The sequence below is a fragment of the Elephas maximus genome, chromosome 20, assembly GCF_024166365.1.
Source record: "Elephas maximus indicus isolate mEleMax1 chromosome 20, mEleMax1 primary haplotype, whole genome shotgun sequence".
Lineage (NCBI taxonomy): Eukaryota > Metazoa > Chordata > Mammalia > Proboscidea > Elephantidae > Elephas > Elephas maximus.
Genome location: NC_064838.1, coordinates 59,211,184 through 59,236,452, shown reverse-complemented (window position 1 = coordinate 59,236,452; position 25,269 = coordinate 59,211,184). Strand labels below are relative to the sequence as shown.

Here is a 25,269-nt window from a genome sequence, read left to right as displayed (position 1 = left end):
TCCTAAAATGGCTGAACGTTGACCGATTCTTTTTGGTACAGTGACTCTGTGTATTCCTTCCATCTTCTTTTGATGCTTCCTGTGTCGTTCAATATTTTGCCCATAGAATCCTTCAATACTGTAACTCAAGGCTTGAATTTTCTCTTCGGTTCATTCAGTTTGAAATGACGAGTGTGTTCCTTCCTTTTGATTTTCTAACTGCACGGCTTTGTACATTTGATTATAATACTTTGTCTTCTCAAGCTGCCCTTTGAAATCTTCTGTTTGGATCTTTTACGTCATCATTTCTTCATTTCACTTTAGAACTATTCTACATTCAACAGCAAGTTTCAGTCTCTTCTGACGTTCAGTTTGCCCTTTTTTTTCTTTTTTCCTGTCTTTTGAATGGCCTCCTGCTTCCTTCACGTATGCTGTCCTTGATGTCATCCCACAACTCATCTGGTCTGCAGTCATTGGTGTTCAATGCAGCGAATCTGTTCTTGAGATGGTCTCTAAACGCAGGTGGAATATACTCAAGGTCATACTTTGGCTTTCACGGACTCATTTTAATTTTCCTCAGCTTCAACTTGAACTTGCGTATGAGCGGCTGGTTGTCTGTTCCACAGTTGGCCCCTGGCCTTGTTCTGACTGATGATATTCAGCTTCTCCATCATTTTCCACAGATACAGTTGATTTGATTCTTATGTATTCCATTCAGTGATGTCCACGTGTATAGTTGTTGGTCTATGTTGTTGAAAAAAAGGAATTTCCAACAAATAAGTCATTGGTCTTGCAAATTCTATCATGTGATTCTCCCATGTTGTTTCCATCACCAAGGCCATATTTTCCAACTACTGAGGCTTTTTTGTTTCCAGCTTTTGCATTCCAATCAACAGTAATTATTTATACATCTTGACTGCATGTTTGCTCAGTTTTAGACTGCAGAAGTTGGTAAAAATCTTCATTTCTGGCATTAGTGGTTGTTGCATAAATTTGAATAATAGTTTATTAGCTGGTCTTCCGTGTAGGTGTATGGGTATTATACTATCACTGACAGCATTTCAGGGCAGATTTTGAAATTTTCTTTTTGACAATGAATATGATGTTGTTCTTCTTCAATTTGTCATTCCTGGCATAGTAGACCATATGATTGTACAATTCAAAATGGTCAATATCAGTCCATTTCAGCTCACTAATGCCTACGATATCAATCTTAAAGTGTTCTATTTCATCTTTGATGACTACCAATTTTCCTAGATTCACACGTCATACATTCCATGTTTTGATTATTAACGGATGTCTGCAGATGTTTCTTCTCATTTTGAGTCATGCTAAATGAAGATCCTGAGAGCTTCACTCCACTCTTGTCATTAAGGGCGACTCTACTTTGAGGAGGCAGCTTTTCCCCAGTTGTATTTTGAGTGCCTTCCAACCTGATGGGCCCACCTCTGGCCACCATATCAGACAATGATCTGCTTCTGTCCATAAGGTTCTCACTGGCCAGTTTTTACAGTAGATCTGTCTTTGTCTGGAAGCTCCACTGCATCCTGTCCACCAATGATGACTCTGCTAGTATTTGAAATACCGGTGACATACCTTCTAGCATCATAGCAACATGCAAGCTGACAGTGCGACAAACTGACAGAGGAGTGGTGAAGTCTTTGTTTAAGGGATGCTAATTTGTTGGCACTTCTGGTTTGCTGCATGCCTGGGAAGAGTGGGCTCCAGAAGCCAGAGAAAGTCCTCACCCAGGTGGTGGAAGCTGCAAGCTAGGCCTGCATGTGCAGAAACGCTGAGCTGAGGGGACAAGGGCAGGGCAGCAACATCGATTGCATCACTAAGTAAGACCCCAAATAGGAATTTGTCACTAAACTTTAGATGACCTATCCAACAGATTCCAGGTCATGGCATACTGAACATCCCCAGGCTTCAAGGTCTTGCACAGAATTTCCTCAACCTGGACTATTCTCTACAATCTTTGCACAGTGATTTCTTTCTTATCCCTCAGGTCTCAGCTTAAAACCTCATCTCTAAGAAGGGCTCTCCCTGACCTCCCAACTAAGGTAGGTACCTTTCTCCTCTGTCTTGTTTTCTTGGATCCTTATTTCCTTAGGGGAGCTGACTGAAAATATGTAATGATTTTTCATCTATTTGTTTATTTATGAGCTCTTAAAAACATACCTTCTCCATTTGATTGCAAAGAAGAAAGAGAGGAAGACAGAAGGGAGTGAGGGAGGGAGGGAAGGAAGAACTCTAAGTTTTTAAAATTTATTCCTTCATATTAATTCATTCATTATTTATCTTCCATTTTAGTAGAAGCACTTCCATATAATCTTCCAATAAATTTCTCTTTTGCTCAAGTCATTCAGATTTCATATCTGTTGCTTGCAACCAGAACAGTCTGACCAATAGAGCCATGAAATCCCAACGTCTGGGAACCACTGCTAGGTGTGGCCAGGCCACTGCTCTCATGCATAGAGTTCACTATCCCCCTCCCCCAGCCCCTCCTCTCCCCTGCAAAACCTTCTCCCTCTAAAGCTCACCTCACACTCAGAGCAGTTCTCTCCCCACCCCACCAAGTTTCTCGCACAGGCCTTGAGTTTGGGCTCCCCACTCCATTGCAGACGTATCTTGACGTGTCTGCACCTCACTGCATAGCCAGCAATCTGAAGACACAGATCAGATTGTGCTTTTGTTCTCCCTTGTATCTCCAGGGTCTGGCGAGGTATCTGGCAAAGGAGGTGAATGATAAATAAAAGGGAAGAAAGACCCACATTTAGGGAACCGAGCTCACAATGAAACAGTATATTATTAAGTGCCAGTGTGAAAGTGCTGACAAGAAGTACAATTTATGAAAAGACTTGGTGTCTAGCTGTGGATGGGGTGGCTGAGGAAGGCTGCAGGGAGCTGGTTTTCAGCCTGGAAGCTTGAGGTTACAGTTTGTGATTCAGTCCAACACAAGTGCATACCTGGATGAGTAACTCCTCATTCATATGTAACAGGATCCCTTTCTTCCTTCCCTCCTTTGTTCCTCCCTTCCCTCCCCTGTTCATTCTTACATCTTTTCTTCTATGCTCCCTTCGTCCCTTTCTTCTTTCCTTCTTTCTTTCTTGGCAAAGTAAGTACTGTAAAAACACAAAAACCTTCCACCTACACTTACCTTTCTATCAGTCATGGACCTAGCAGGAAGCAGATGGCACAGTCAAGCTGGCTAATTAAGGCAGGCTTAAATTTTTTTTTTTTTTTAAATAAAGGAACTATTTTAACCGAGTGGGTAAAAAAAAAAAAAAAAACTACAAGAAACGGTGCAGTGCCGTAAAGCCACAAACAGTGGGTACCTTTTCCACCACTCTGCATGACAGGACACACAGAGGCAGCAGGCACAAGAACCCAGAGAGAGAAAGCCACATAGAGGAGGGGGCTTAAGTGGTTTCATATTGGGGTACAGCCAGTCCAGGGGGAACAGGGATGAATACACATCCTGGCCTCATCTCCTCTCTCCTCTCCTTGTGGGTATCCCCACCAGCCAAGCCTCACCCACAGTCCACTGCTGTGGTCCACACAGTCAGCCTCCAGGGCAGAGGCTGGGAAAGGTGGAAGGTGATCTGGACAGGCTAAGGGCAGCTCCCCAGCCCAGCTTGCATTTTGTAACAAACATCATAACACAACCTCGTAATTAAGGGTGGTTCTTTCAATTGAACATGCTAATTTTATTAACAAAACAAAACCAAACCTACCTCATCTCATCATTTTTTCCTGAGGATGGATGCAGAGTTATTTTCTAACACAGCCATGGGCCTGGTCTTCAGAGACCATCATTACACACAGTTGATCTATGTGATACGTGTTAAAAAAGCAGGATGCTGTAAAGGCTTAGCAGGTGCGGCGTGCAGGGTTGTTCAGTGCAGAGCCTGACTCCTGGTATCCTAAGAGTCGAGTTATTATTACTAGTCTCCTTCTCTGTTGTCATGGAGTCCCTAGGTGGTGCAAATGGTTACTGTAATGCACTCAGGTACTAACTTAAAAGTTGGTGGTTCAAGTCCACCCAGAGGTGCCTTGGAAGAAAGGCCTGGCAAACTACTTCTAAAAAAATCAGTCCTTGAAAACCCTATGGAGCCCAGTTCTATTCTGATGCACATGGGGTTGCCATAAGGGAACTCCGTGGCAACTGGTGTTTTTATCTGCTGCCGGGCTCAGCACACAGAGGACATCAGGAAGGCACGTTGTGTACACTCAAAAACTCCTCCTGGAGGTGATTCCCCCATCTCATCTATTCCCTACGTGCCCAAGCTCACACCCAGCCATAGAGCTTGGGGGCCAAGAGGCTGTGGGTTTGAATGCTTGAGGTTTACAGAAGAGAACGCAGCACCAACTCGACCGAAATCCAGCCACCCGCTGCCTTCCATAATGGCCCAAGATCAGAACGTGTAAGCATTCACCCTCAGAACTGCGGCACTTCCACTCAAGTGTCCACGTCGAGGCAGGTTATATGGTGCCCTCAACAATCTCTTTGAGAAGAAAGCACGCAAGACTCTGCTTTCTCTCTTGCCAAATGGCGTGCTTCAAAAGGAGCAGACTCTGCGTGGGGTCACACAGGCTTGTTTATTTTTGCTCAGCAAACACACTCCTCTGAGCAGATAAACTTACTAAGCATCAGCTAATTCTTTCTTTTAAACTCAACTGAGTGGATTCAGACCAGGCAAAGTCAGAGCTGCCTGGGACTCTGTTCTGAGCATCTGTGACTGCAGGGACCCCAGTCGTGGAGGGTCTGGGCACATGGCAGTGCCCGTGCGCCACCTACTGGTGAGCCTCTTTCAGTTCATCAACCACCACTGAGTTGACTGAGAAGAGATTCCAGCACATGGGGACCACTGAAAGGCTTGTAAGTGATGCTAAGCTCCAGCTCCATATGCTCCAAAAGGCTGCAGCTAACAAAATGCATGGCTCTGAGGCCTGAAAGAAAAGTCGTGCCTGCTCCAGTCCAAGGACAGCACTTCTGGGGAGAGTGTGGGGCAACCGCTGAGTGGGAGGAAATGCCCCTAGAGCAGACCGTGGATGCAGCTGATGTGCTGTCACCTCCTCTGGGAGGCCCTCCTGCCTCTCAGGACACCCTTCCTTGAGGGAAACTGATGCTCCTTATGCGCAGAGCTTCTCTGGGCCCCTCTGGCTGACCAGGAATTTTGGCTTTGGGTAGTGTACTTCTCATAAGCAGAGACATCATTCTACCTGCTTCTTTGTCCCTTTATCTAGTCCTTTGCTTGAATTAAGGCACAGTAGACGCTCACAAACAAGCAGAGGGTGGGCAGGGGTGCAAAGAGAGCCAACAACAGTGCGTTCACTTTCCAGCGCCTGACAAAGCAAGGACTCACTAAATCTGATGGGTGAGTGTGCAGTATCTGCACTTACCGTTTACTGTAGGAAACCTGCACCCACACCCCTGCATTTCTTCCTCATTGAGCAAATGCTTACTGACTCCCTCCTCTGTGCAGCAGCCGAGTATTTTGTAGCTTGTATTCACAGGAGACTGTAGGGGAGAAATGAGACACGGGGGCTTTTCCAAGAGTCATCAGCCATCCAGAGAAACTAAAGTGGGGGACGTGGTGGAGGAAGAGAGTGGCTCCTTCAGTTGGGGGTCTGGGATGGCCTCTGAGGAGGTGACACCTGAGCTGGGCATGGAGGAGAGAAAAAGCCAGTCCTGGGGAGCAGGGGAGAGGCTCCAGGTAGAGGGAAGAGCAAGCACAGGGACTAGACCAGGAGGCACTTGGGGTACAGAGGGAAGGGCCAGCATGGCACAGGCAGCGCTGCAGACAGGGAGACTAGCTCTTTGCAGGGGCGGGGGGGGTGGAGCAGCTCTGGCAGGTGCTGTGGGTCGCAGTAGGTAAGGACAGGTTCTCCTCTAAACGCCGAAGGAAGCCACTGGGAAGACTTATGCAGGTGAGTGGCAACAGCTGATTGAAGCCTTTGAAAGCCCCTCTGACTGCTGAGAGAATAGGACTGCTGGAGGCTGGGGTGGGGGGGGTGGCAAGAACAGGTATCCAGGTATCCAGGGATGGGCCTAAGGGGGACTGATGTCATCCAGGATAGACATGACGGTGACCCTCACCAGGTGGTAGTGGCAAAGACAGAGAGAGGTGGGCAGGTTTGGGTGCATTTAGGAGCTAGATCCAGTAGGACATATGGGTGACTGTACAGGGACAGGGTGGGGGGGTGGGTAGACCTGAAAAAGCAACTGGAGGAAGCCACGCCCACACTTGTTGCACTAAAAAGAAGCCATCAGTACTTGGATTATGTAGGTGTGGATGGGAAGAACAAATGAAGGGAAACTGAGGAGTTGCTGCCCCAGCATTATATACAAAAAGAGAACTATAAAATGTATGGAATATAAGCGAGACTCTGCGTAATTGAGAATATGCATAATTATATAAAGATCACATCTAAACTTTGTATCTAAATTTTAAGAGTTATATAGAATTTCCTCACCCGGCCCATTGGTTACGCTAAGGCAGACCTAAACAACAGTTCTAACGGTGCCTTCCCTTTTAAACTGGTATTTGGTACGTGCTCTCTACTTAGGATTTAAAACATATTTACATGTGTCCATAGGTATGTCCACTTAGTTCTAAAAAGGACTAAGGTACAAGGACATTTTACACGCATCGGCATGTCTGTGGGTCAGTCCAGGTATCCCTAGCCTTCTATAAGAGCCCATGCATAACCCAAGTGCGATAGCAAATGGCACGGAAAAATACATCGCCTGAGCGTCAACAAGAACAAGGAAGCAGAATCAAAGTTTAGAGTGGGGCGGGGACAGTCAAGGAGTAACCCCAGGAAAAGGTTGTAGACATCAGTTAGAACTCAGGCTGTGGAGAGCCCTTGCATGGGGCAAAACCCTGAAATCCAGAGGAAAGGAGAAGACTCCTTATAGGTTAGGAAGATGACACAATTATTCGCAGGATATGGGGTTATTAAAGAGTTAACCTGAATTTTACAGAACAGCAGAAATCATTTCGGTGGCTAGATATTCTGATTTAGATAATCTGACAGCTCAGGTTCAACCAATGGGCTAATTTTCCCATCTGCTGACCTGTGGGGCGGTTTGGGTTCCCACAGAGGCCCTTAGAGTAAACCCAGATGGCTGAAATAGCCAGAGTTGCCCAGCCAAACTAGGAAGCCCGTCTGCCCTGGCCAATGACTCAGTGCCGCTGAATTCTGGACAAGCACCCACCCCAGAGGCCAGAGAGGCCACAGCCTGGCTGCTGACTAACCACTGAGTTACAGAATGGTGCAGGTGTCAGAGGCGTGGGGGAGCCCGGTTCTATCCACCTTAAGGAAAGAGAAGGTCCTGTCATCCATCTTAGCTAGGATGGCCCAAGATGTCTGGTTACACTCTAGACCTTTACTGTCCCAGATGGTAGCCACAGGCCATATGTGGCTACTGAGCACCTAAAATGTGGCTGGTTCAATGGAGATGTTCTGAAACTATAAAATAAATACACAACAGACGTCAAAGAGTAGTGTAGAAAAAAGTGTAAAATATCATATCAATAATTTTTATATTGATTACATGTTGAGACAATACTTTGAATATATGGGTTAAATAAAATACATTCTTAAAAATGTGGCTACTAAAAAGTTTAAATTACACAGGTGGCTCATATTTGTGGCTTATATTACCTGTACCTGGACAGCACAGGTACAGACACTGATTCTGACAACAGTGGTCCAAGCATTAGCATTATTCACCCATGTGGCTACAAAGACAAGGCCTCTCAGTCACCCCCACCCTCCAACCTCCACTCTGCCTCACAGTTTCTGAAGAGCCAACTTCACACAGTGACTTCGGTACATCTAGGCTGATCTGAGTTAGGGATCCTGGCTCTAGCACTTTGGAGCTGCATGATCTTGGGAAGCCACCTTACCTCTCAGTGCCTCAGCTTCCCTCCTGTAACATATTTCCCTTCCTCACAGGGAACTCCGGCTCCTCATCCTGGTACTCACAGATGGCCACAACCCAACTCCAAGGCTGCCTTCTAGACACGTCCTCCAAGCCCCCTCCCCAAGTCCATATACAACACATACCACACAGCCACCTGCATCCTAGGCTGGCTGATAAACTAAAAAATTTATCAGCAAATGATAAACTAATTAGTGATTAAAAGCACTAACACACATGAAATACTTAGAACAGCGTCTGGTATGTAAAAAGGAATCAACAAATGTTAAAAAAAAAAAATACTAAGACCAGCAAATGAAATGTTACATCTCCCCTAGATCTGTAGCTGCTCATATACATATCTCATCCACCCTATTAGATTTTGAGTTCTTTGAGGCAAGGCGCACCTCTATAGCCACTCCAACCAGCTTGCTCAAGCCTCGAACGTGGGAGACATACAGTGAATGTTGAAGGAATGAAGCACAGATTTCTCTCCGTCATTGCCAGCTCCCTTCTGGTCCTCCACATCAGGCTGCCCACGTGACTAGCAAATTCTCCATCTGGAATAGAAACTCCCTGGCATCCTTCGCTACCTCCTGGGCTTGCAGACACACTGGAGCAAACAGCTATTGGCAGATTTCAGCGTGGGCTTTGTAGACATGAGTCCCAGCCTTGGCCTGCCCGAGGCTCCTCTGTGGAACCCTGTCACTCCTGTGGCTGCTGGAGGGAACCTTCTTTGTCTTCTCGTGGTGGTCTCAAAGTCCGGGCCTCCTTGAGGAAGGAAATCAGCTTAGACATCCTTTCCTCCTATACAGGAGAAACGAATGGACCACCAAAATCTCAACAAAAATACAGATTCAGCTGAAGGTGGAGCCTTCCCAGTCCCACCTCTGTCAGTTCCCCACTAGACAAAAATAAAACAGAAGCTACATTTGGGGCTGCATATTTTAAGAAAAATCCATAAAGCTCACAAAGAGATTGGAAAAAAAAAAAAAGGCAAGAAAACTTAAATGTAGACAGTAATTATGCCCTGAAATCTTTGTAGCCTGAATTTTAAAGAGTGGTAAAGAAAACGGGAAAAAAAAAAAAAAAATGTAGGTATCTAATTACTCAAAAGCTTGGCATTCTAGTTCTGAAAAATCAGCCACTGGAAACCGTATGGAGCACAGCTCTACACCGGGCTCACCAGGAGTAGAAACAGACTCGACAACTGGTTTTAATTACTCAAAAAGCAGCCCTCAAAGTCTAACTTTAATCCCTCTTGCTGGGCTGTTGCCCCACTCACCACCCGGGGAAGAGGTCCTCAGCCCACCGTGAAGCAGCCCTCTGCCCCGCTCGCAGATGGCCACATCAGCCTAACACAGGGCCACTGCACACCTGGCACCAGCTGTACGTTTGTTGAATCAATGTTGGTTCATCCACCAAGAAGTTCAGAGCTGGTGGCAAGGACTGAGTGGTGGAGAAACACTTGGAGGACAGCTAAGGAAAGCCCAGTTAGCAACAGAAAAGTATGGCTTTAGCAGTTACGCCAATTACACCAAACTGAGTTTGCTGAGTAAGGCTCTTACATCTGAGCTGTTTTTGGAGACGCTTTATGATTCACACCCAAATCATACAAGACTGAAGAAAATACTGGATAAAATCAAGCCAAACATTAAGTTTGGGGGAAAGATTTTATTGGACAAATTAGAAAAATAATGGTATTGTGCTTCAGAGAAACCCACTTCTTTCCTCTGGCTGCAGAGGCAGGAACGACCTCAGTGGCAGATGGAGAGGGATATGAATTATTTGAATGCAGCCTGCTCCATCCTCTCCTCCCTAGCCACAACCCCACACTCATACCCACTGCGCTAATCTGGCAGCCTTGGCCCAAATGCAGGGGGACGTCCATTTACAGTAAGGATTCAATGACACAGCTGGGCTTGGGAGAAGGCGAGTTGGGCCTGAATGAGGATTCTCTGCCTAGGCTAGCTAGGGAAGCTGCTTGCAGCAGCTGTTTCCAGCTGTGCTTGGGAAGGAGTCTGGCAGGTAGCTTGATGCCCACTGCGGACACAGGCTTTCTGGAAGAAGCTCGTGAGTTAGGTCCTCTAGAAGAATCCAAAGTAAGTAAAAATGGAAACAGTGGCCTGGGAGGATCCCTTCATCCACTTATCTACTGAGTGCCCACCACGTGCTGAGTGAAATGGTGGTGAGGGAGACGGAGTGACAGAGCAGCAGCAGAGGCGGACAAATAACTTGGGCACATGAGAGCCCGGGTATTCCATCCCATGGAGGTTGACTCTTAACTATCACTCTTCAGTTATGGCAACTTCTAGGATTACTGTTATTGCTATTTTTGTTGTTGTTGTTTAAATAACTTGGGCCTCCTCACAGTACAGTTGCTGTCTACCTGTCTCCTAGACCAGAATTGGCCAAAGGTTCCTAGAGAATCAAAAAGAAAACTGAGGACGCGTGTGTATGTTTGAGAGACTGACACACACACACACACGAATGCATGCATGCATAGGCTTGAATGAGGTCACATAGACCAAGTTGATGGCAGGCTGGGAATTAAAGCAGGCTTTTTTTTTTTATATGATACTAAAAAAAAAAAAAAACTTTTTTTTATATGATACTAGAGACTCTATCTGTAAACTTGTGTGTATGTGTGTGTACATGAATCCTTGCCAAGGTTGACTACAATAGTCTGAACCACTGAATTCTTAAAAAGTGTTCTTTAGATTCCCTCTAATACCCAGCACCACCGTGTCCTCCCAACCTTTACAGCAGCTGAGGACATGTCAAGAGAGCTGACAGAACCCAAGAAAGATGCTAGCATAACTATTGCCACCCCATAAGCGTCTGGGCCCTACTTTGTTATACCAGTCTCTTTCTTGCATCATTCCATTTATTCCAAGAACCAACCTATAGTATAAATAGTATGATTATCACAGGATTACAGGAGGAAAATGAGGCTCAGAGAGGTTGTATGACTTGTCCTTGTCAGGATGACAAGTCAAGGGCAAACTGCATGATGATGACAAAGGTGAGTTCCTTCCACTTCACCATTACCTTTGCCTGGGAGAAAACTCAAGGCAGAGTAACACACATTTATTGAGCAATTCAGATGGGTTAGTTCATGTTATCCTCAAGTTTGGCATCACCCCAAAACTCCTCTGATGGCCTCATGGTCAAAGGCAGATGAATGAAAGAGATGGCCCACTGGCATGGCCATTTCTTAGGTTCTTATCATGAATTGACTGCAAAATGGTTTATATGGTATGGGTTCCCACAAGTGAGATGTGGGGCATTTGGTCAGGCCACCCTCTTTATGGAAACCTCACTATGGCTACCACTTTTAAATGGTGAAACCATTTGGTGCAGTGTTTCAACAGTGAGAAGAATAAAAATGACTTATATCTGTAAGTCTGTAAACTGCGAGGAGATGCCTGCTTTTCTAGGAACCTTCCAGCTGCCTCTCAGTAGGCATAGCTCTGGAAAGTGCTTCAGATGGACTATTTGCAAACAGACCATTTGCCATAAGACCAGGAGATAGGAAAGACCAGAAAGACACAGTGAGGAGACCGTGTAGATGGGAGCCGATCATTTCTACCGCTGCAGAGAGGGAATCTACCTTGGCGACTTCTGTCATCTGGTTCCATTTCGCTCCTCCTTTAAAAGCTGATAGGAAGTTAATTCATCCACTGGCAGATCCAGGCTTGATTGTTTCATCGATTCTGTTCCATTGAATTTCGAAAAAATTTCTAAAAGCCCATATACTCAGCCATACCAAACACATAACTCCTACCATCCCCAACAGAGAAGCCTAGTTGGGTGGCCTGGAGGTGGGCAATGCGTTAAGCATGTCACTGTCAAAGGCTTTTCAATCAGACTTTTCAATGATTGTAACTGAGTTACATTTAGAATTAGCTAGTCAGTTAACCCAGTCTCTTTGTGATAAAAAGATAGCTGAAATCAAACTATTACCCTAAGTCCCTTCTTAAAGCATGCATATGGGATCCACATGAGGTGGCCATGACTCCACTAATACCAGGGTGATTAGAACGAAGTTGGATGACGATGGAGCTCTCACATGAACTGTTTCTAAACAATGATGCAAGAGAGAAGCACAATGCCTCGCCAATAAACATTTGCATAGCAGGCACTATAGCTACTTTCTAATTTTGATGAAGAGGAAAAGTCATGTGGGGTGGATGGGTCTATGTGCGTTTGTGTGTGTGTGTTTGTATGTGTGTGTGGACTGCTATAGAAAACGACTCACTTTCTTAACTTTAAAAAGCATTGTTCACTATGTTATTCTTTATACTTTTATATCTTCTTTAAAAACACATACACAGATCCAAAGGGATGGCCATGTTTCAATTAGTTCAGGGATGGCAAACACTTGGCTCACTTACTGCCAACACCTCTACTGAGTCCACCATGGACACTCTCAATAAATGAGGGCCCCCCACCCCATGAGCCTGATGTTGCCTGAGAACCCTCTTCCACACCATGCTATACTGGCAGCCTATACTGGGGATTAGGGTTGACAGTGAGAGCATAGGCTGTCCTGGATTTGCCCTAACCCCACTCATTTCAGAGAGGGTGAAAGCAAGGCTGAGAGAAAGAAAGTGGTTTATGTGCCACGTCAGCAAACAATGCTACCGGTTATCACTTATGCAGGAAATGGAGAAAGTCTCAACTGTTTTGATTTAGCAAAAAAATGTGAACAGCTTCTACCCACAAGGCACTGCTCCTGACCAATGTCACTTGGGGGCAAATCCCATTGTAATGAATTTCCGGGGATTCTGGGTCTAATTTATTGTATAAAATGTGACTTGCAATACGTGGGACTTGTGTCGGAGCGTGAGAGTCCATTTGTTATATAAAGGTATCCATTGTAATGGGTTTCAAGCGATCTTGAGTTAAAGAAAACATATCACATACATTGGCATGTGTAAAATAAGTAAATAACAATGTATATAGATACATATGTGTTAATAAAGGCAAAACAGTGAATACACTTATCCTACATTAGTTACATATTATGTGTCAAAATATTATTAATAAACTACAACAAACTTTTCTAGACAATACTACAAACTGAGCTTTTAAAGTAAAAATTGCAGCCAAGGGTCATCATTGTAGGACTGAAGAAAATCTTCCAAAATCGTAAAAGGAGAAGCACAGAAACAAGGGAGTATTTCTCTTACCAGCGGCCTGAGTTCTGGATGCGTCAGAATGTATCCATTATTTGTGATTGCAAAGGCATAACCGTGAATCCCTAACTGAAAGAGGAAGCGAGAGAGAAACCTTCATTAGCGTGCTCCCTGGTGAATTCACAAAGCAGAAAGCAGGCTGACATTTAGTAATTTACAGCTTAAACTTGGCATTCATAACTCTTATCAGCACAATATTTCATTAAAATGAATACAAAGCACTGATCCCTGACTTTTGCTGGAAACGAAGACCTGTCACAGGGTAAGCTCAGCAAATAGCACAAGTTAAAATGTCCCCACCCCACGCTGGCATCCAAGGCCCTATTTTGATTTATTTAAAACAAAAAACAATTACCATTTTTTTTTTTTTTTTTTTACAAAAAAGTGGCTTATGTTTCTGGAAAGACCCAATGCTCAAAGGAACCAAGTTTTATCAACCTGAGTATCTCCTCTCTACCTGGTACAAGGGAAGAAAGGCCTCATGCTGGACTGGCACCCAGGCTTCCTACAACTCCATGTCCACTGGGGCCACCTAAAACCTGCAGTCTCCTAGGCTGTCATTTTCCATAATTCTTCCAGGGTGAAAGTGTCCCCACCAGCCTATATAGGAGCCTGCCAACCCCTTTAATATCCCTTTGTCTTTAAATGGTGCGGCTGCCAGGCTTTTCCATGCATGCTTCCATCCACACAAAGCCTGGGTAATTTTCTATGCAGAGTCTCACTTAATTTATGTTTTCTGACTAAATGGAACTATGGGAAATAGTTTGAGAGCAATGAAATGTTTTATTAGCTTTAAAAAGTATGTAATCAAATTTAACACTGCACTTATTTAAATAATAATCCCGGCTTTTGGACAATATTTCTATTACACAGTCGACTGCACCCATTGGTTACAATAAATTTACCTACAAATCATTCATGTATTAAAATGGCCTCTGGCATAAAACCCTTATTGATTTCTCTCTGAAGAAAAAAAAAAAAATGTAACCTACTTTTGCCAGAGCAGTGAAAAGGGGAGAAGAAAAGAAAATCTTCTATTTTTTCCAATGGGTTATTTCATAGTTCTCAACCCTTGCTACACTATTTGTTATTTTTCTTTAAAATTCTCTGCCACTCACACTCTTGACTACGAAACTATTAAATGATCCAGACAACAGTTTACAAACCAGGAGTGACCCTGTCTATTAGCTTAACGTCAAGGTGATATGAAATTACCTTCAGAGAATTTAACACTGGTAATTAAAAGTTTCCCTTGCATTACATAAAGCAAATATGCCTGCCGTAGTCAAGGGCAGCAGACTTTTTCTCCTGGAGTTACCTGGAACAGCAAGTCTTAATAAGATTCTGCTCGATTCTAACGATAAAAGTCTATTTCATTCTGCTGTGAAAGACAAACCAGAGATTTCCTACCCTTCGAGATATGTATCATCTCTTCCATCTTGTCTCTTGGAAAAATGTCAGCCATGGTCAACACTGCATTAATTACATTACGTCCCAATTTAATACAGACTAAAAAACCAAACCTTTTGCTGTTGAGTCGATTCTGATTCACAGCAACCCTATGGGACAGAGTAGAACTGTCCCATAGAGTTTCCAAGGAGTGCCTGATGGGATTTGAACTGCTGACCTTTTGGTTAGCAGCTATAGCACTTAACCACCACACCACCAGGGTTTCCAACTGGAGGGGTTAAAAAGGACTCTGAGAGCTTGACCTTTTTCCATTAAATAAAAAAGCGACATTTGATTGTAAATTCAAACTCAAAATTAGACCAAACAAATGATATCTTATAGTGAGCTAATGTATTAACTAGCTCACTATAAAAAGTGAGGAAGACCCTCAACGAGATGGACTGACACAGTGGCTACAACAATGGGCCCATGCATAACAACTGTGAGGATGGTGCAGGACCCGGCAGTGTTTCCTTCGGTTGTACGTAGGGTCCCTATGAGTCAGATTAGATGGCACCCAACAACAACAATGTATTCAACGCCGTTATTATGTACATTACTTCTATTTGCATTTTGCTGATGGGAAGTAACACTCAAAAGAAGGTAGGACTCCTTGTATATGTTATGAAAGAAAAGAATAAGCCCTGATCAAAATGGTAATAATCTGTTATCTGTGACTTTCATTAGAATCAATCAGGGCATCAGTCAAGGCATTTGATTGTTTAATGCCTATCTCCCCAAAGAATACAAGCTCCATGAGAGCAGAGCTCACACCACAGGGTTAAAAAAATAAGGAGGGGAAGCTGAGATGGAGTAGAGAGGAAAAGAAAAAGGAGGAACAGGAAGAAGGTCAAAGAAATAAAATTTAGCACACAGCCCACAAAGCTAAGCTAAATACTCTGCTTCCACCCCTGCAGTGAGACGCTGAGCTCACCTTCCCACCCCAGTGCCCTCCAGTCCTTGTCTAGCTGCCATCTCTTCTCCCTTATTATTCATTCAGAACCCAGCCTACTGGATTCTGGCTTTGACCCCCAAGACACCACCAAAACTCCCTTCTCTACAGTTCCCAGTGGCCTCCTAATTGCCAAACCCAGTGGGACATTCTCTCTTGATCTTCCTGGCTCCAACCACCAAGTGCTTCCTCCTCCTCGAGGCTCTCTAGTCCCTCGGTTTCCAGGCCCCACACTCATGGGTTTCTTCCTCTTCTTAGACTGTCCCTAGCTGACATGCACAACTTTTCCCAAGATTCTTTGTGGGAACGAGGAGAAACAGCTTAATGTATGTCCATTACAACAGTCATCATAGTGTGTGAAGATGCTATACTTATTTTCCTACCTCCTCCGGTGCCCTTGCCTACTATAACTCTCCTCTGCCCTATACGCTTCAGCAACGACCCATACAGAGCTCCAGACCTGTGCTCCAGCCTCGGCCTCTCCCTCAGTGGCAGAGCCAAGCATCCAACTGTGTGTTACCCATCTCTACCTGGACATCTCTCAGGCCCCTGAAATGCACCCAGTCCAAAACAGGGCTCTTCCCTTAAACCTAATCTTCCCCCTCTTCTCTATTTCAGTAGGTGGCACCACCACACCCCAGACTCCCAAGTTAGAACCCTGAGCATCAGCCTTAGACTCTTTTCTCTCTTTCATCCTCAACCTATCCATCCAAGTAATCACTAAATCCTGCTAATTCTTCCAGCAGCTACTCAGATTCAACTCTGCTCCCCACCCTACCATGTATATCTTAATTCAATGCATTTCCATAATGGTCCTATCGGCCTTTCCTGCCTCAAAGCTTGGCCCCAACCAAGTCACCCTCCAGATCTGTCAAAGTCAAAGGTAACTCTAACCATGCTGCTCCCCTGCTTAACCCTCACTAAGACCCCTTTAGTGTGTAAGACAGAGTCCATGGACCTGCCTATCAGGTCTCTCCTGTCTCTTTCCACCCACTGCCTTTCAGGGCATATAGCGATGACAGTAACTCCCCTGCAGTTTTGTCTTCCACCCAGATCTTTATTCACACAGTGCCAATGGCCTAGGGCACCACTCCTTCCCATCTCCCCCAACCTAATTCTTACCCACCCTATTGGCTCAGCCTGAGGATCATCTCCTATAAAGTCTCTCCTGATCCTCCCCTTTGCTCCCTCCCTTCTGTGCCATGTGCTTCCATAAGCCCTGCGCATAATTTCATTACTAACTTCACCCTAGTGCACGGATATGCTACACTTACTTTCCTGCCTCCCTCCTAGCCAGCTAGTTGGTTCTCTCTCCTTCCTTTGCCTTGCTCTAGACATAAGGCAATATCTCCCCCGTTAGAATGAGCTATTTGTGGGAAAAAGCCCATCTTTGACCCTGTAGTCCCTGGCACAACGGCTGACACGTGGCAGGTGCTCAGTTAAAGTTTGTGTGTATTTAAGACGTTTATCATTTTACCCAAATAGTATCTAGTTCATCATCAAAGGTTGCACTAAAATAAATATTTAAAATGCACCAAAAGGAGACACTGATTCGAAACAGCAGTCACACGGCCAGTCCTTCTCAACCTCGGTACCTGGAAAAGTCTTCTGAACATCAGCACCAGTCTGGTTAAATTTCTTTCCAGGAGAACGTTTTTAGAAAAAAAAACGGTTGGTGGCATATAGACGGAAGCTAGGGTCGAGGCAGAAAGAAAGATTCTGAGTATATCTCAGAAAACATTCTGTCGATGACCTCTCAGTGTCAAAAGCATATACTATGACAAGGTCCAACATTTGTTTTTGGCCACAAATCAATATACTGATGAAATCCCTAACTCTTGTTTCATCCAAAATGAAACCAGTCTTCCTGTCCACTCTCACGTTCGGTCCTGTGGAATAACAAAGAACAGGACAGAAACAAGTTCTGCTAAGACTCAGGGCCTGCCAAAGGGGCCCTTGTCCTGAAGCAGCTCTCCTGGAGACCGGGAACCTGAGAGGTCCAGTAGCCTGGGGAAGGAGTTGCTTCCCTTCCAAGTAGAGACTCTGGGCTAATGAAGTGAACCCAATTATAAAATGGCTCGTTACGGTAACAGAAGCTGTGGTGTCTGGAAATTACTGCTGGGGTGTCTGGAATTCTTAATAAAAATTATAGGATGTCTGATCACTTGTGGGAAAACCTATGAAGCTAAGTGAAAAGAACATATTCTATCTTCCGGGAAAACCCCAAGAGCCAAAAGCTGACTCATCTTTACAAGGTGTTAATCGGGAGAGAAAGGTGTGACCCACATTCTGCTCCCTGGAGCTCTCTTCACCTGGACCAGGGAGGCCTGTTCAGCCCTGGGTGTCCTGGCTGTCACACACACCTTTTCCCAAGGCTCTTTGTGGGAACTAGAGGAGGGGTGACTTAGATGAATGTATTCCATATCTGCTCCTGTGTGTGATACCTGCACATCTGTGTGATACATGCACCTCTGGGATACCTGCACCTCCGTGTGACACCTGCACCTCCATGTGACACCTGCACCTGTGTGATACCTGCACCTGTGTGATACCTGCACCTCCGTGTGACGCCTGCACCTCCGTGTGATACCTGTACCTCCAGTTCCCTGGCTGACCTTCCAGAAAGCTGATCTCCCTCTATTCTTCTGTTACACTTTGCTTTATTCGTCTTTTACTAGCTGAGTGACATTGACAAAGTTATTTCAAGTACCCTCAACCAAAACAGGGCCAAGAATGGTACCCACATCACAGGATAAGGATTCAATGGGCATAATGCATGTAACGCACTTTGTGCCTCACTGAACACACAGCAAGATATCGTATTGTTAGCTGCCGTCAAGTCAGCCCCTGACTCTTGGTGACCCCGTGCACAACAGAAGGAAATACTGTCCCGTTGTGTACCATCTCTACGACTGGCTGCAGATGAGATGGCTGTGATCCCCAGGGTTTTTACTGGCTGCATTTCAGAAGTAGATCACCAGGTCTTTTGTTCTAGTCCATCTTAGTCTGGAAGCTCTGCTGAAACCTGTTCAGCATCAGAGCAACATGCAAGCCTCCGCTGACAGGCAGGTGGTGGCCCCTCACAAGGTGTACTGACTGGGAATGGAACCCAGGTCTTGCACATGGCAGCAAGAATTCTGTCACTGAACGACTGTTGTCCCTGTCAATGGCCATTAACTGCTGCTTTTACTGTTTCAACTATTTCTATTATTATTATCATTGTACTTATTTTTCTTAATGGCATTAGGGTCATAGAGGTTTAAGTCATGGCTCTCCCACTTGCGGGCTGTAAGACTTGGCGAGATACTTAAGCTTTCTATGCCTCAGTTTGACTGTAAAATAGGATTAACAATGGTGTCTACCTATTATTAAGTGACATAATGGAAACCCTGGTGGCACAGTGGTTAAGTGCTACAGCTGCTAGCCAAAAGGTCAGCCGTTTGAATCCTCCAGGTGCTCCTTGGAAACCCTGAGTGGGGCAGTTCTACTCTGTCCTGTAGGGTCACTATGAGTCAGAACTGACTCAACGGCAGTGGGTTTAATGCCATAAAATAATCTACAGGGAAATCATTACCAATTCCATATTATATTAATGGACATATTGGACGTATCACATAGTGCCCTGTGCTTAGGTTTCTACATGTTCCCATGTGAAATAAGGGGCTTAAGGGTTGTTCAAAGACACTCTCTGTTTATTGCCCTCTGCAGTCCATCTATAAACCTCAAAATGGGAGGCCATTCCTAAAGCAGTGAGCCAGCGGGTCTGGACACCTAGATCTGGGGATTTCAGCAAAAGTAAAGTTTGCTATCGTTAGGGGCTGAAAAGCCTTCCCCTATAACCACCCTTCACTTTCAGCCTCTAGAAAGCTACATAGTATCCAGCTCTTGAATATGTGGGTTTGGATGAAGTAGGTGTCCCTTCTCGCTTCTGGAAACTTAATTCCAATTACAGAAGCTTTGGCGGGTTAAGCTGGTTGTCAGGGCCCCCTAAGCGGCAGTAAGATTTTCTTTTTTTTGAACATTTTATTGTTGTTTAGGTGAAAGTTTACAGAGAAAAATAGTTTCCCATTCAACAATTTATAGAGAGCTTGTTCCGTGACATTGGTTGCAAACCCCTGAATATGTCAGCACTCTCCCTGCTTCCTCCCGGGGTTCCCCGCATCCATTCTCCCAGCTTTCCTGCCCCCACCATCCTTCTGAACTTTGCTTTTGGGCAAATGCTGCTCTTTAGGTCTTGTACAGTTGATTGTTCTGAGGTGTACATTCCTCACTGGTCTTACTGTTCCTTTTACAGGCCAGTCTATTGTACGGTTATAATGCGATCTCCAGGAGTGATTTCAGTTCCAAGTTTGAACGGTGTCTAAGGGCTACAGTTGAGGGGGTTCCACCAATCTTTATCAGACCAGCAAGCCTGGCCTTATTTATGAGTTTGAATTCTGTTCTACATTTCTCTCCAACTCTGTCTGTGACCTACTATTGTGGTACCGGTCAGAGCGGCAGGTAGTGGTAGCCGGGCACCATCTAGTTCTTTTGGTCTCAGGCTAGGGTAGGCCATGGTTCATGTGGTCCATTAGTAATTTGGACTAATTGTTTCCTTGAGTCTTTGGTTTGCTTCACTCTTCTTTGCCACAGACAGGAAGAGACTTGTTGTGTCATAGATGGCCACTCACAAGCTTTTAAGACCCAGTTGCCATTCACCAATGTAGGATGTAGAACATTGCCTATATGGATTATGGTATGCCAATTGATCTAGATGTCCCCTGAGACTATGGTACCTAGCCCTCAAGCCCACTATCTGAGTTCTGGGAGGTGTATTGTTATGCTTAAGAAGTTTTCATTACTGTGTACTCTGTGCACACAATGGCATACATGGGTATATCTGCAGCATATACACATAAATATGTACGTGGGTATACTTCCATACACCCTCCCACCCCAGTTCAGCTTACATATCTACCTGTGTATCCACTAGCACAATGTTTGTTACTACTGCTGTTGTAGGTTTGTACATGTATTAGTATTTACCATTGTTGCCTTTTACTCTTATGTACTTTTCAGTATCTTCCTTTACCTTGATTTTGTCGTGCTGACTTCCCCCATTTGTATATTATCTCTCCCTTCACAAAAATCTTTTTTTTCACCAAAGTTAGCATGTATCTGCTATCTAGTTAGTGCTAGTTAGTGGTTTTCCCTCCCTCCCACTCCCATCCCTGGTAACCATCAAACCTTTTCTTGACTTTTAATAATAGTGGTCTGGTACAATATTTGTCCTTTTGTGATTGACTTATTTCACTCAGCATAACGTCCTCCAAGTTCATCCATGTTGTGAGATGTTTCTCGTATTTGCAGTTATTCTTTTAACATTGCATAGTATTCCATTGTGTGTACGTACCAGTTTGTTTATCCATTTATCCACTGATGGGCACTTAGGCTGTTTCTTTTTGCTATTATAAACAATGCTGCAGTGAACATGGGTGTGCATATGTATGTTCAGGTCACGGCTCTTATTTCTCTAGGATGTATACCTAGGAGTGGGATTGCTAGATCATATGGTATTTCTATTTCTAGCTTTTTGAGGAAGTGCCATATCATTTTCCATAGCGGCTGAACCATTTTACATTCATTCCCACCGGCAGTGTATAAGAGTTCCAATCTCCCCACAGCCTTTCCACCATTTGTTATTTTCTGTTTTTTTCGATCCTGCCACTATCACCAGTGTGAGATGATATGTCACCGTAGTTTAAATTTACACCTCTCTCATGGCTAGTGATCATGAGCATCTCTTCATTTGTTGGCTGCCTGGATGTTTTCTTTGGCAAAACGTTTGTTCATGTTCTTTGCCCATTTTTTTAATTGGGTTGTCTTTTTGTTGTTGAGTTGTTGAAATTTTCTACTAATTTTAGAGAGTAGATCCTTGTCAGATATGGCATAACCAAAAAATTTTTTCCCTCTGTGGGTTCTCTTTTTTCTCCTTTGGAAAAATCTTTCGATGAACATAAGTATTTGATTTTCAGGAGGTCTCAATCATCTAGTTAATCTTCTGCTGTTTGATAGTCTATTTATGTCATAGATTAGGGCTCCTAGGTTTGCTACTATTTTTCCTTCTATGATCTTTATTGTTTTAGATTTTACATTTAGGTCTTTGGTCCACTGTGAGTTAGTTTTTGTGTATGGTATGAGATATGGATCCTGTTTCATTTTTCCGCAGATGGATATCCACTTTTGCCAGCACGATTTGCTAAAAAGACTATCTTTTCCCCATTTAATGGATTTTGACTCTTTGTTGAAGATCAACTGTCCATAGGCAGATGGATTTACTTCTGGGTTCTCCATTCTGTTCCAATGTTCTTTGTGTCTATTGCGGTACCAGTACCAGGCTGTTTTGACTACTGTGGCTGTAGTTCTGAGACCAGGGAGTGTGAAGCCTCCTACTTTGTTCTTCTACTTCAGTAGTGCTTTACTTGTCTGGGGCTTGTTTCCTTTCCATATAAAGTTGCTGATTAGTTTTCCATTTCATTTAAGAATGTTGTTGGAATGTAGATTGAGATTACATTACATCTGAAGATCACTTTGGGTAGTGTTGTCATTTTTACAATGTTAGGTCTTCCTACCACGAGCACGGAGCCCTGGTGGCATAGTGGTTAAGAGCTCGGCTGCTAACCAAAATGTTGGCAGTTCCAATCTACCAGCCACACCTTGGAAACCCTATGGCACTGTTCTACTCTGTCCTATGAGTCAGAACCGAGTTGACGGCACACAACAACATCATGAGCATGTTATGTTTTCCCATTTAAGTAGGACTCTTTTGGTTTCTTGTGGTAGTGTTTTGTAGTTTTCTTTTTATAAGTCTTCTACATTCCTAAAGCCAAAACTCACTGCTGTTGACTCGATTCCAACTCATAGCAACCCTATAGGACAGAGTAGAACTCCCCTATAGGGTTTCCAAGGAGTGGCTGGCTGGTGGATTCAAACTGCCAGTCTCTTTGGTTAGCAGCCAGGCTCTTAACCATTGCGCTACCGGGTATCCTTTATGTTCCTGGTTAGGTTTATTCCAAAGTATTTTATCTTTGGGGGGACTATTGTAAATGATATTGCTTTCCTATTTCCTTTTTGGAGTTTTCTTGGGTAGTGTTGAGGAACCTGACTGATTTTTGTATGTTAATCTTGTACTCTGCAGTTTTGCTAAGTCCTTTTATTAATTTCTGTAGCTTTCTTACAGTCTCTGGGATTTCCTATGTATAGGATCATGTCATCTGCAAAAAGGAATAGTTTTACTTCTTCCTTACTAATCTGGGTGCCTTTTATTTCCCTATCTTGCTTTATTGCTCTAGCTAAGACTTCCAGTACAATATCGAATAAAAGTGGTGATAAAGCACATCCTTGTCTAGTTCCTGTTCTCAAGGTGAATGCTTTCAATCTCTCTCCATTGAGAATAATGTTAGCTCTTGGTTTTGTACATATGCTCGTAATTATTCTTAGGAGTTTCCCTTATATTCCTACTTTGCTGAGAGTTTTTATCAAGAATGGGCATTAGACATTATCAAATACCTTTTCTGCATCGACTGAAATGATCATGTGATTCTTTTCCTCTGTTTAATTTATGTGGTGAATTACACTGATTGATTTTCTAATGTTAAACCATCCTTGCATACCTGGTATGAATCCCACTTGGTCATGGTGTATTCCTTTTTTGATATGCTGCTGAATTCTGTTAGCTAAGATTTTGTTGAAGATTTTTCCATCTATATTCCTGAGGAATATTAGTCTATAATTTCCTTTTTTAGTGATGTCTTTGCCTGTCTTTGGTATCAGGGTTATGCTGGCTTTATAGGCTGAATTTGGGAGTATTCCTTCCTTTTCTGTATTCCAGAATAGTTTGAGTAGGATTGGTGTTAGCTCTTCTCCAAACGTTTGATAGAATTTTCAAGTGAAGTCATCTAGGCAAGGTTTTTGTTGTTGCTGAGAGGTTTTTTGTTTGTTTGTTTGGTTAATGATCTCTTCAATTTCTTCTTTTGTTAAGGGTCTGTTTAAATGTTCTACTTCAGTTTGTGTTAGTTTAGGTAGGTAGTGTGTTTCTAGAAATTTGTTCATTTCGTCTAGGTCTTTAAATTTGTTGGAATACAGTTTTTCATAGTGTTCTGTTATGATCCTTTTTTACCTCAATTGGCTCTGTTGTAAGGTCTTCCACCTCATTTGTTATTTTGGTTATTTGTTGCATCTTCTCATTCTTCCCCTTTGTCAGTTTGGCCAGTGATTTGCCTATTTTATTGATCCTCTCAAAGAACAAACTTCTAGTCTTGTTGATTCTTTTTATTATTTTTCCGTTTTCTATTTCATTTATTTCTGCTCTAATCTTGTTGTTTCCTTTTTTTCTGGTGACTGTGGGCTTCTTTTGCTGTTCTTTTTCTACTCGTTTGAGTTGTAGGGCTAAGCTATGGATTTGGGCCCTTTCTTCTTTTTTGATGTATGTGTTTATTGTTATGAATTCTCCTCTGAGCACTGCTTTTGCTGCGTCACACAGGTTTTAGTATGCTATGTTTTCATTCTCATTTGATTCTAGGAACTTTTTTACTTCTTTTTTTTAATTGTACTTTAGAGGAAGGTTTTAGAACAAACTAGTTTCTCATTAAACAGCACACATACTGTTTTATGACATTAGTTAACAAACATGCGACATGTCAGCACTCTCCCTTCTTGACGTTGGGTTCCCCATTACCAGCTTTCCTGCCCCCTCCTGCCTTCTAGTCCTTGCCCCCTGGGCTGGTGTGCCCCTTTAGTCTCGTTTTATTTTATGGGCCTGTCGAACCTTTGGCTGAAGGGTGAACCTCGGGAGTGACTTCATTACTGAGCTAAAAGAGTGTCTGGGGTTTTACTTCATTTTTAATTACTTCTATTACCCAGTTATTTTTCAACAAGGGGTTATTCAGTTTCCATGTATTTGATTTTTTTCCCCCATTCTTCCTGTTATTGATTTCTAGTTTTATAGCTTTGTGGTCGGAGAAGATGTCTAGTATTATTTTGATGTTTTTGAATTTATTGAGACTTATTTTATGGCTCAAGTTATGGTCTGTTCTGGAAAATGACCCATGTACGTTGGAGAAGAATGTATATTGTGCTGCTTCTGGGTGGAATGTTCTGTATATGTCTATGAAGTCAAGTTGATTAATTGTGGTATTTAGATCTTCCGTATATTTGTTTAGTATCTATTTGCTCTGTCCTTCATTGAAGTCAAGTTGATTAATTGTGCTATTTAGATCTTCCGTATATTTGTTTACTATCTATTCGCTTTGTCCTTCATTGAAAGTGGTGTGTTAAAGTCTCCTATTATTATTGTGGAACTGTAAATTTCTCTTTTCAATGCTGTTAGAGTTATTTTATGTATTTTGGAGCTCTGTCATTGGGTGCACAGATGTTTATGATGGTTATGTCTTCTTTGTGGATTTTCCTTTTAATCATTATATAATATCCCTCCTTGTCTCCTATGATGGATTTTGATTTAAAGTCTATTTTATCACAGATTTATATTGTCATTCCTGCTCTTTCTGGTTACTTTTGCATAATATATATTTTTCCATTCTTTGGTTTTTAATCTATTTATGGCTTTGTGTCTAAGGTGTAACTCTTGTAGGCAACATATTGATGGGTCATTTTTTTTTTTTAATCCATTCTCCCACCATGTCTCTTAACTGCTGCATTAAACCATTTATGTTCAGTGTGATTACTAATAGGGATGAATATACTGTTGTCATTTTGTT

General features: G+C 43.3%; 1 protein-coding gene across 4 annotated transcripts in view; it reads right to left on the bottom strand.

Annotated features, from left to right (window-relative positions):
• The window catches only part of CACNA2D3 (calcium voltage-gated channel auxiliary subunit alpha2delta 3), a 1,053,043-nt gene that overhangs the window by 229,294 nt on the left and 798,480 nt on the right, over positions 1 to 25,269 (bottom strand). For all 4 annotated transcript variants that reach the window (XM_049863210.1, XM_049863213.1, XM_049863211.1 and 1 more), the window contains one exon: positions 13,108 to 13,182. In XM_049863210.1, the coding sequence (XP_049719167.1) occupies positions 13,108 to 13,182 (75 nt within the window). The remainder of the gene's footprint in view (positions 1 to 13,107; positions 13,183 to 25,269) is intronic.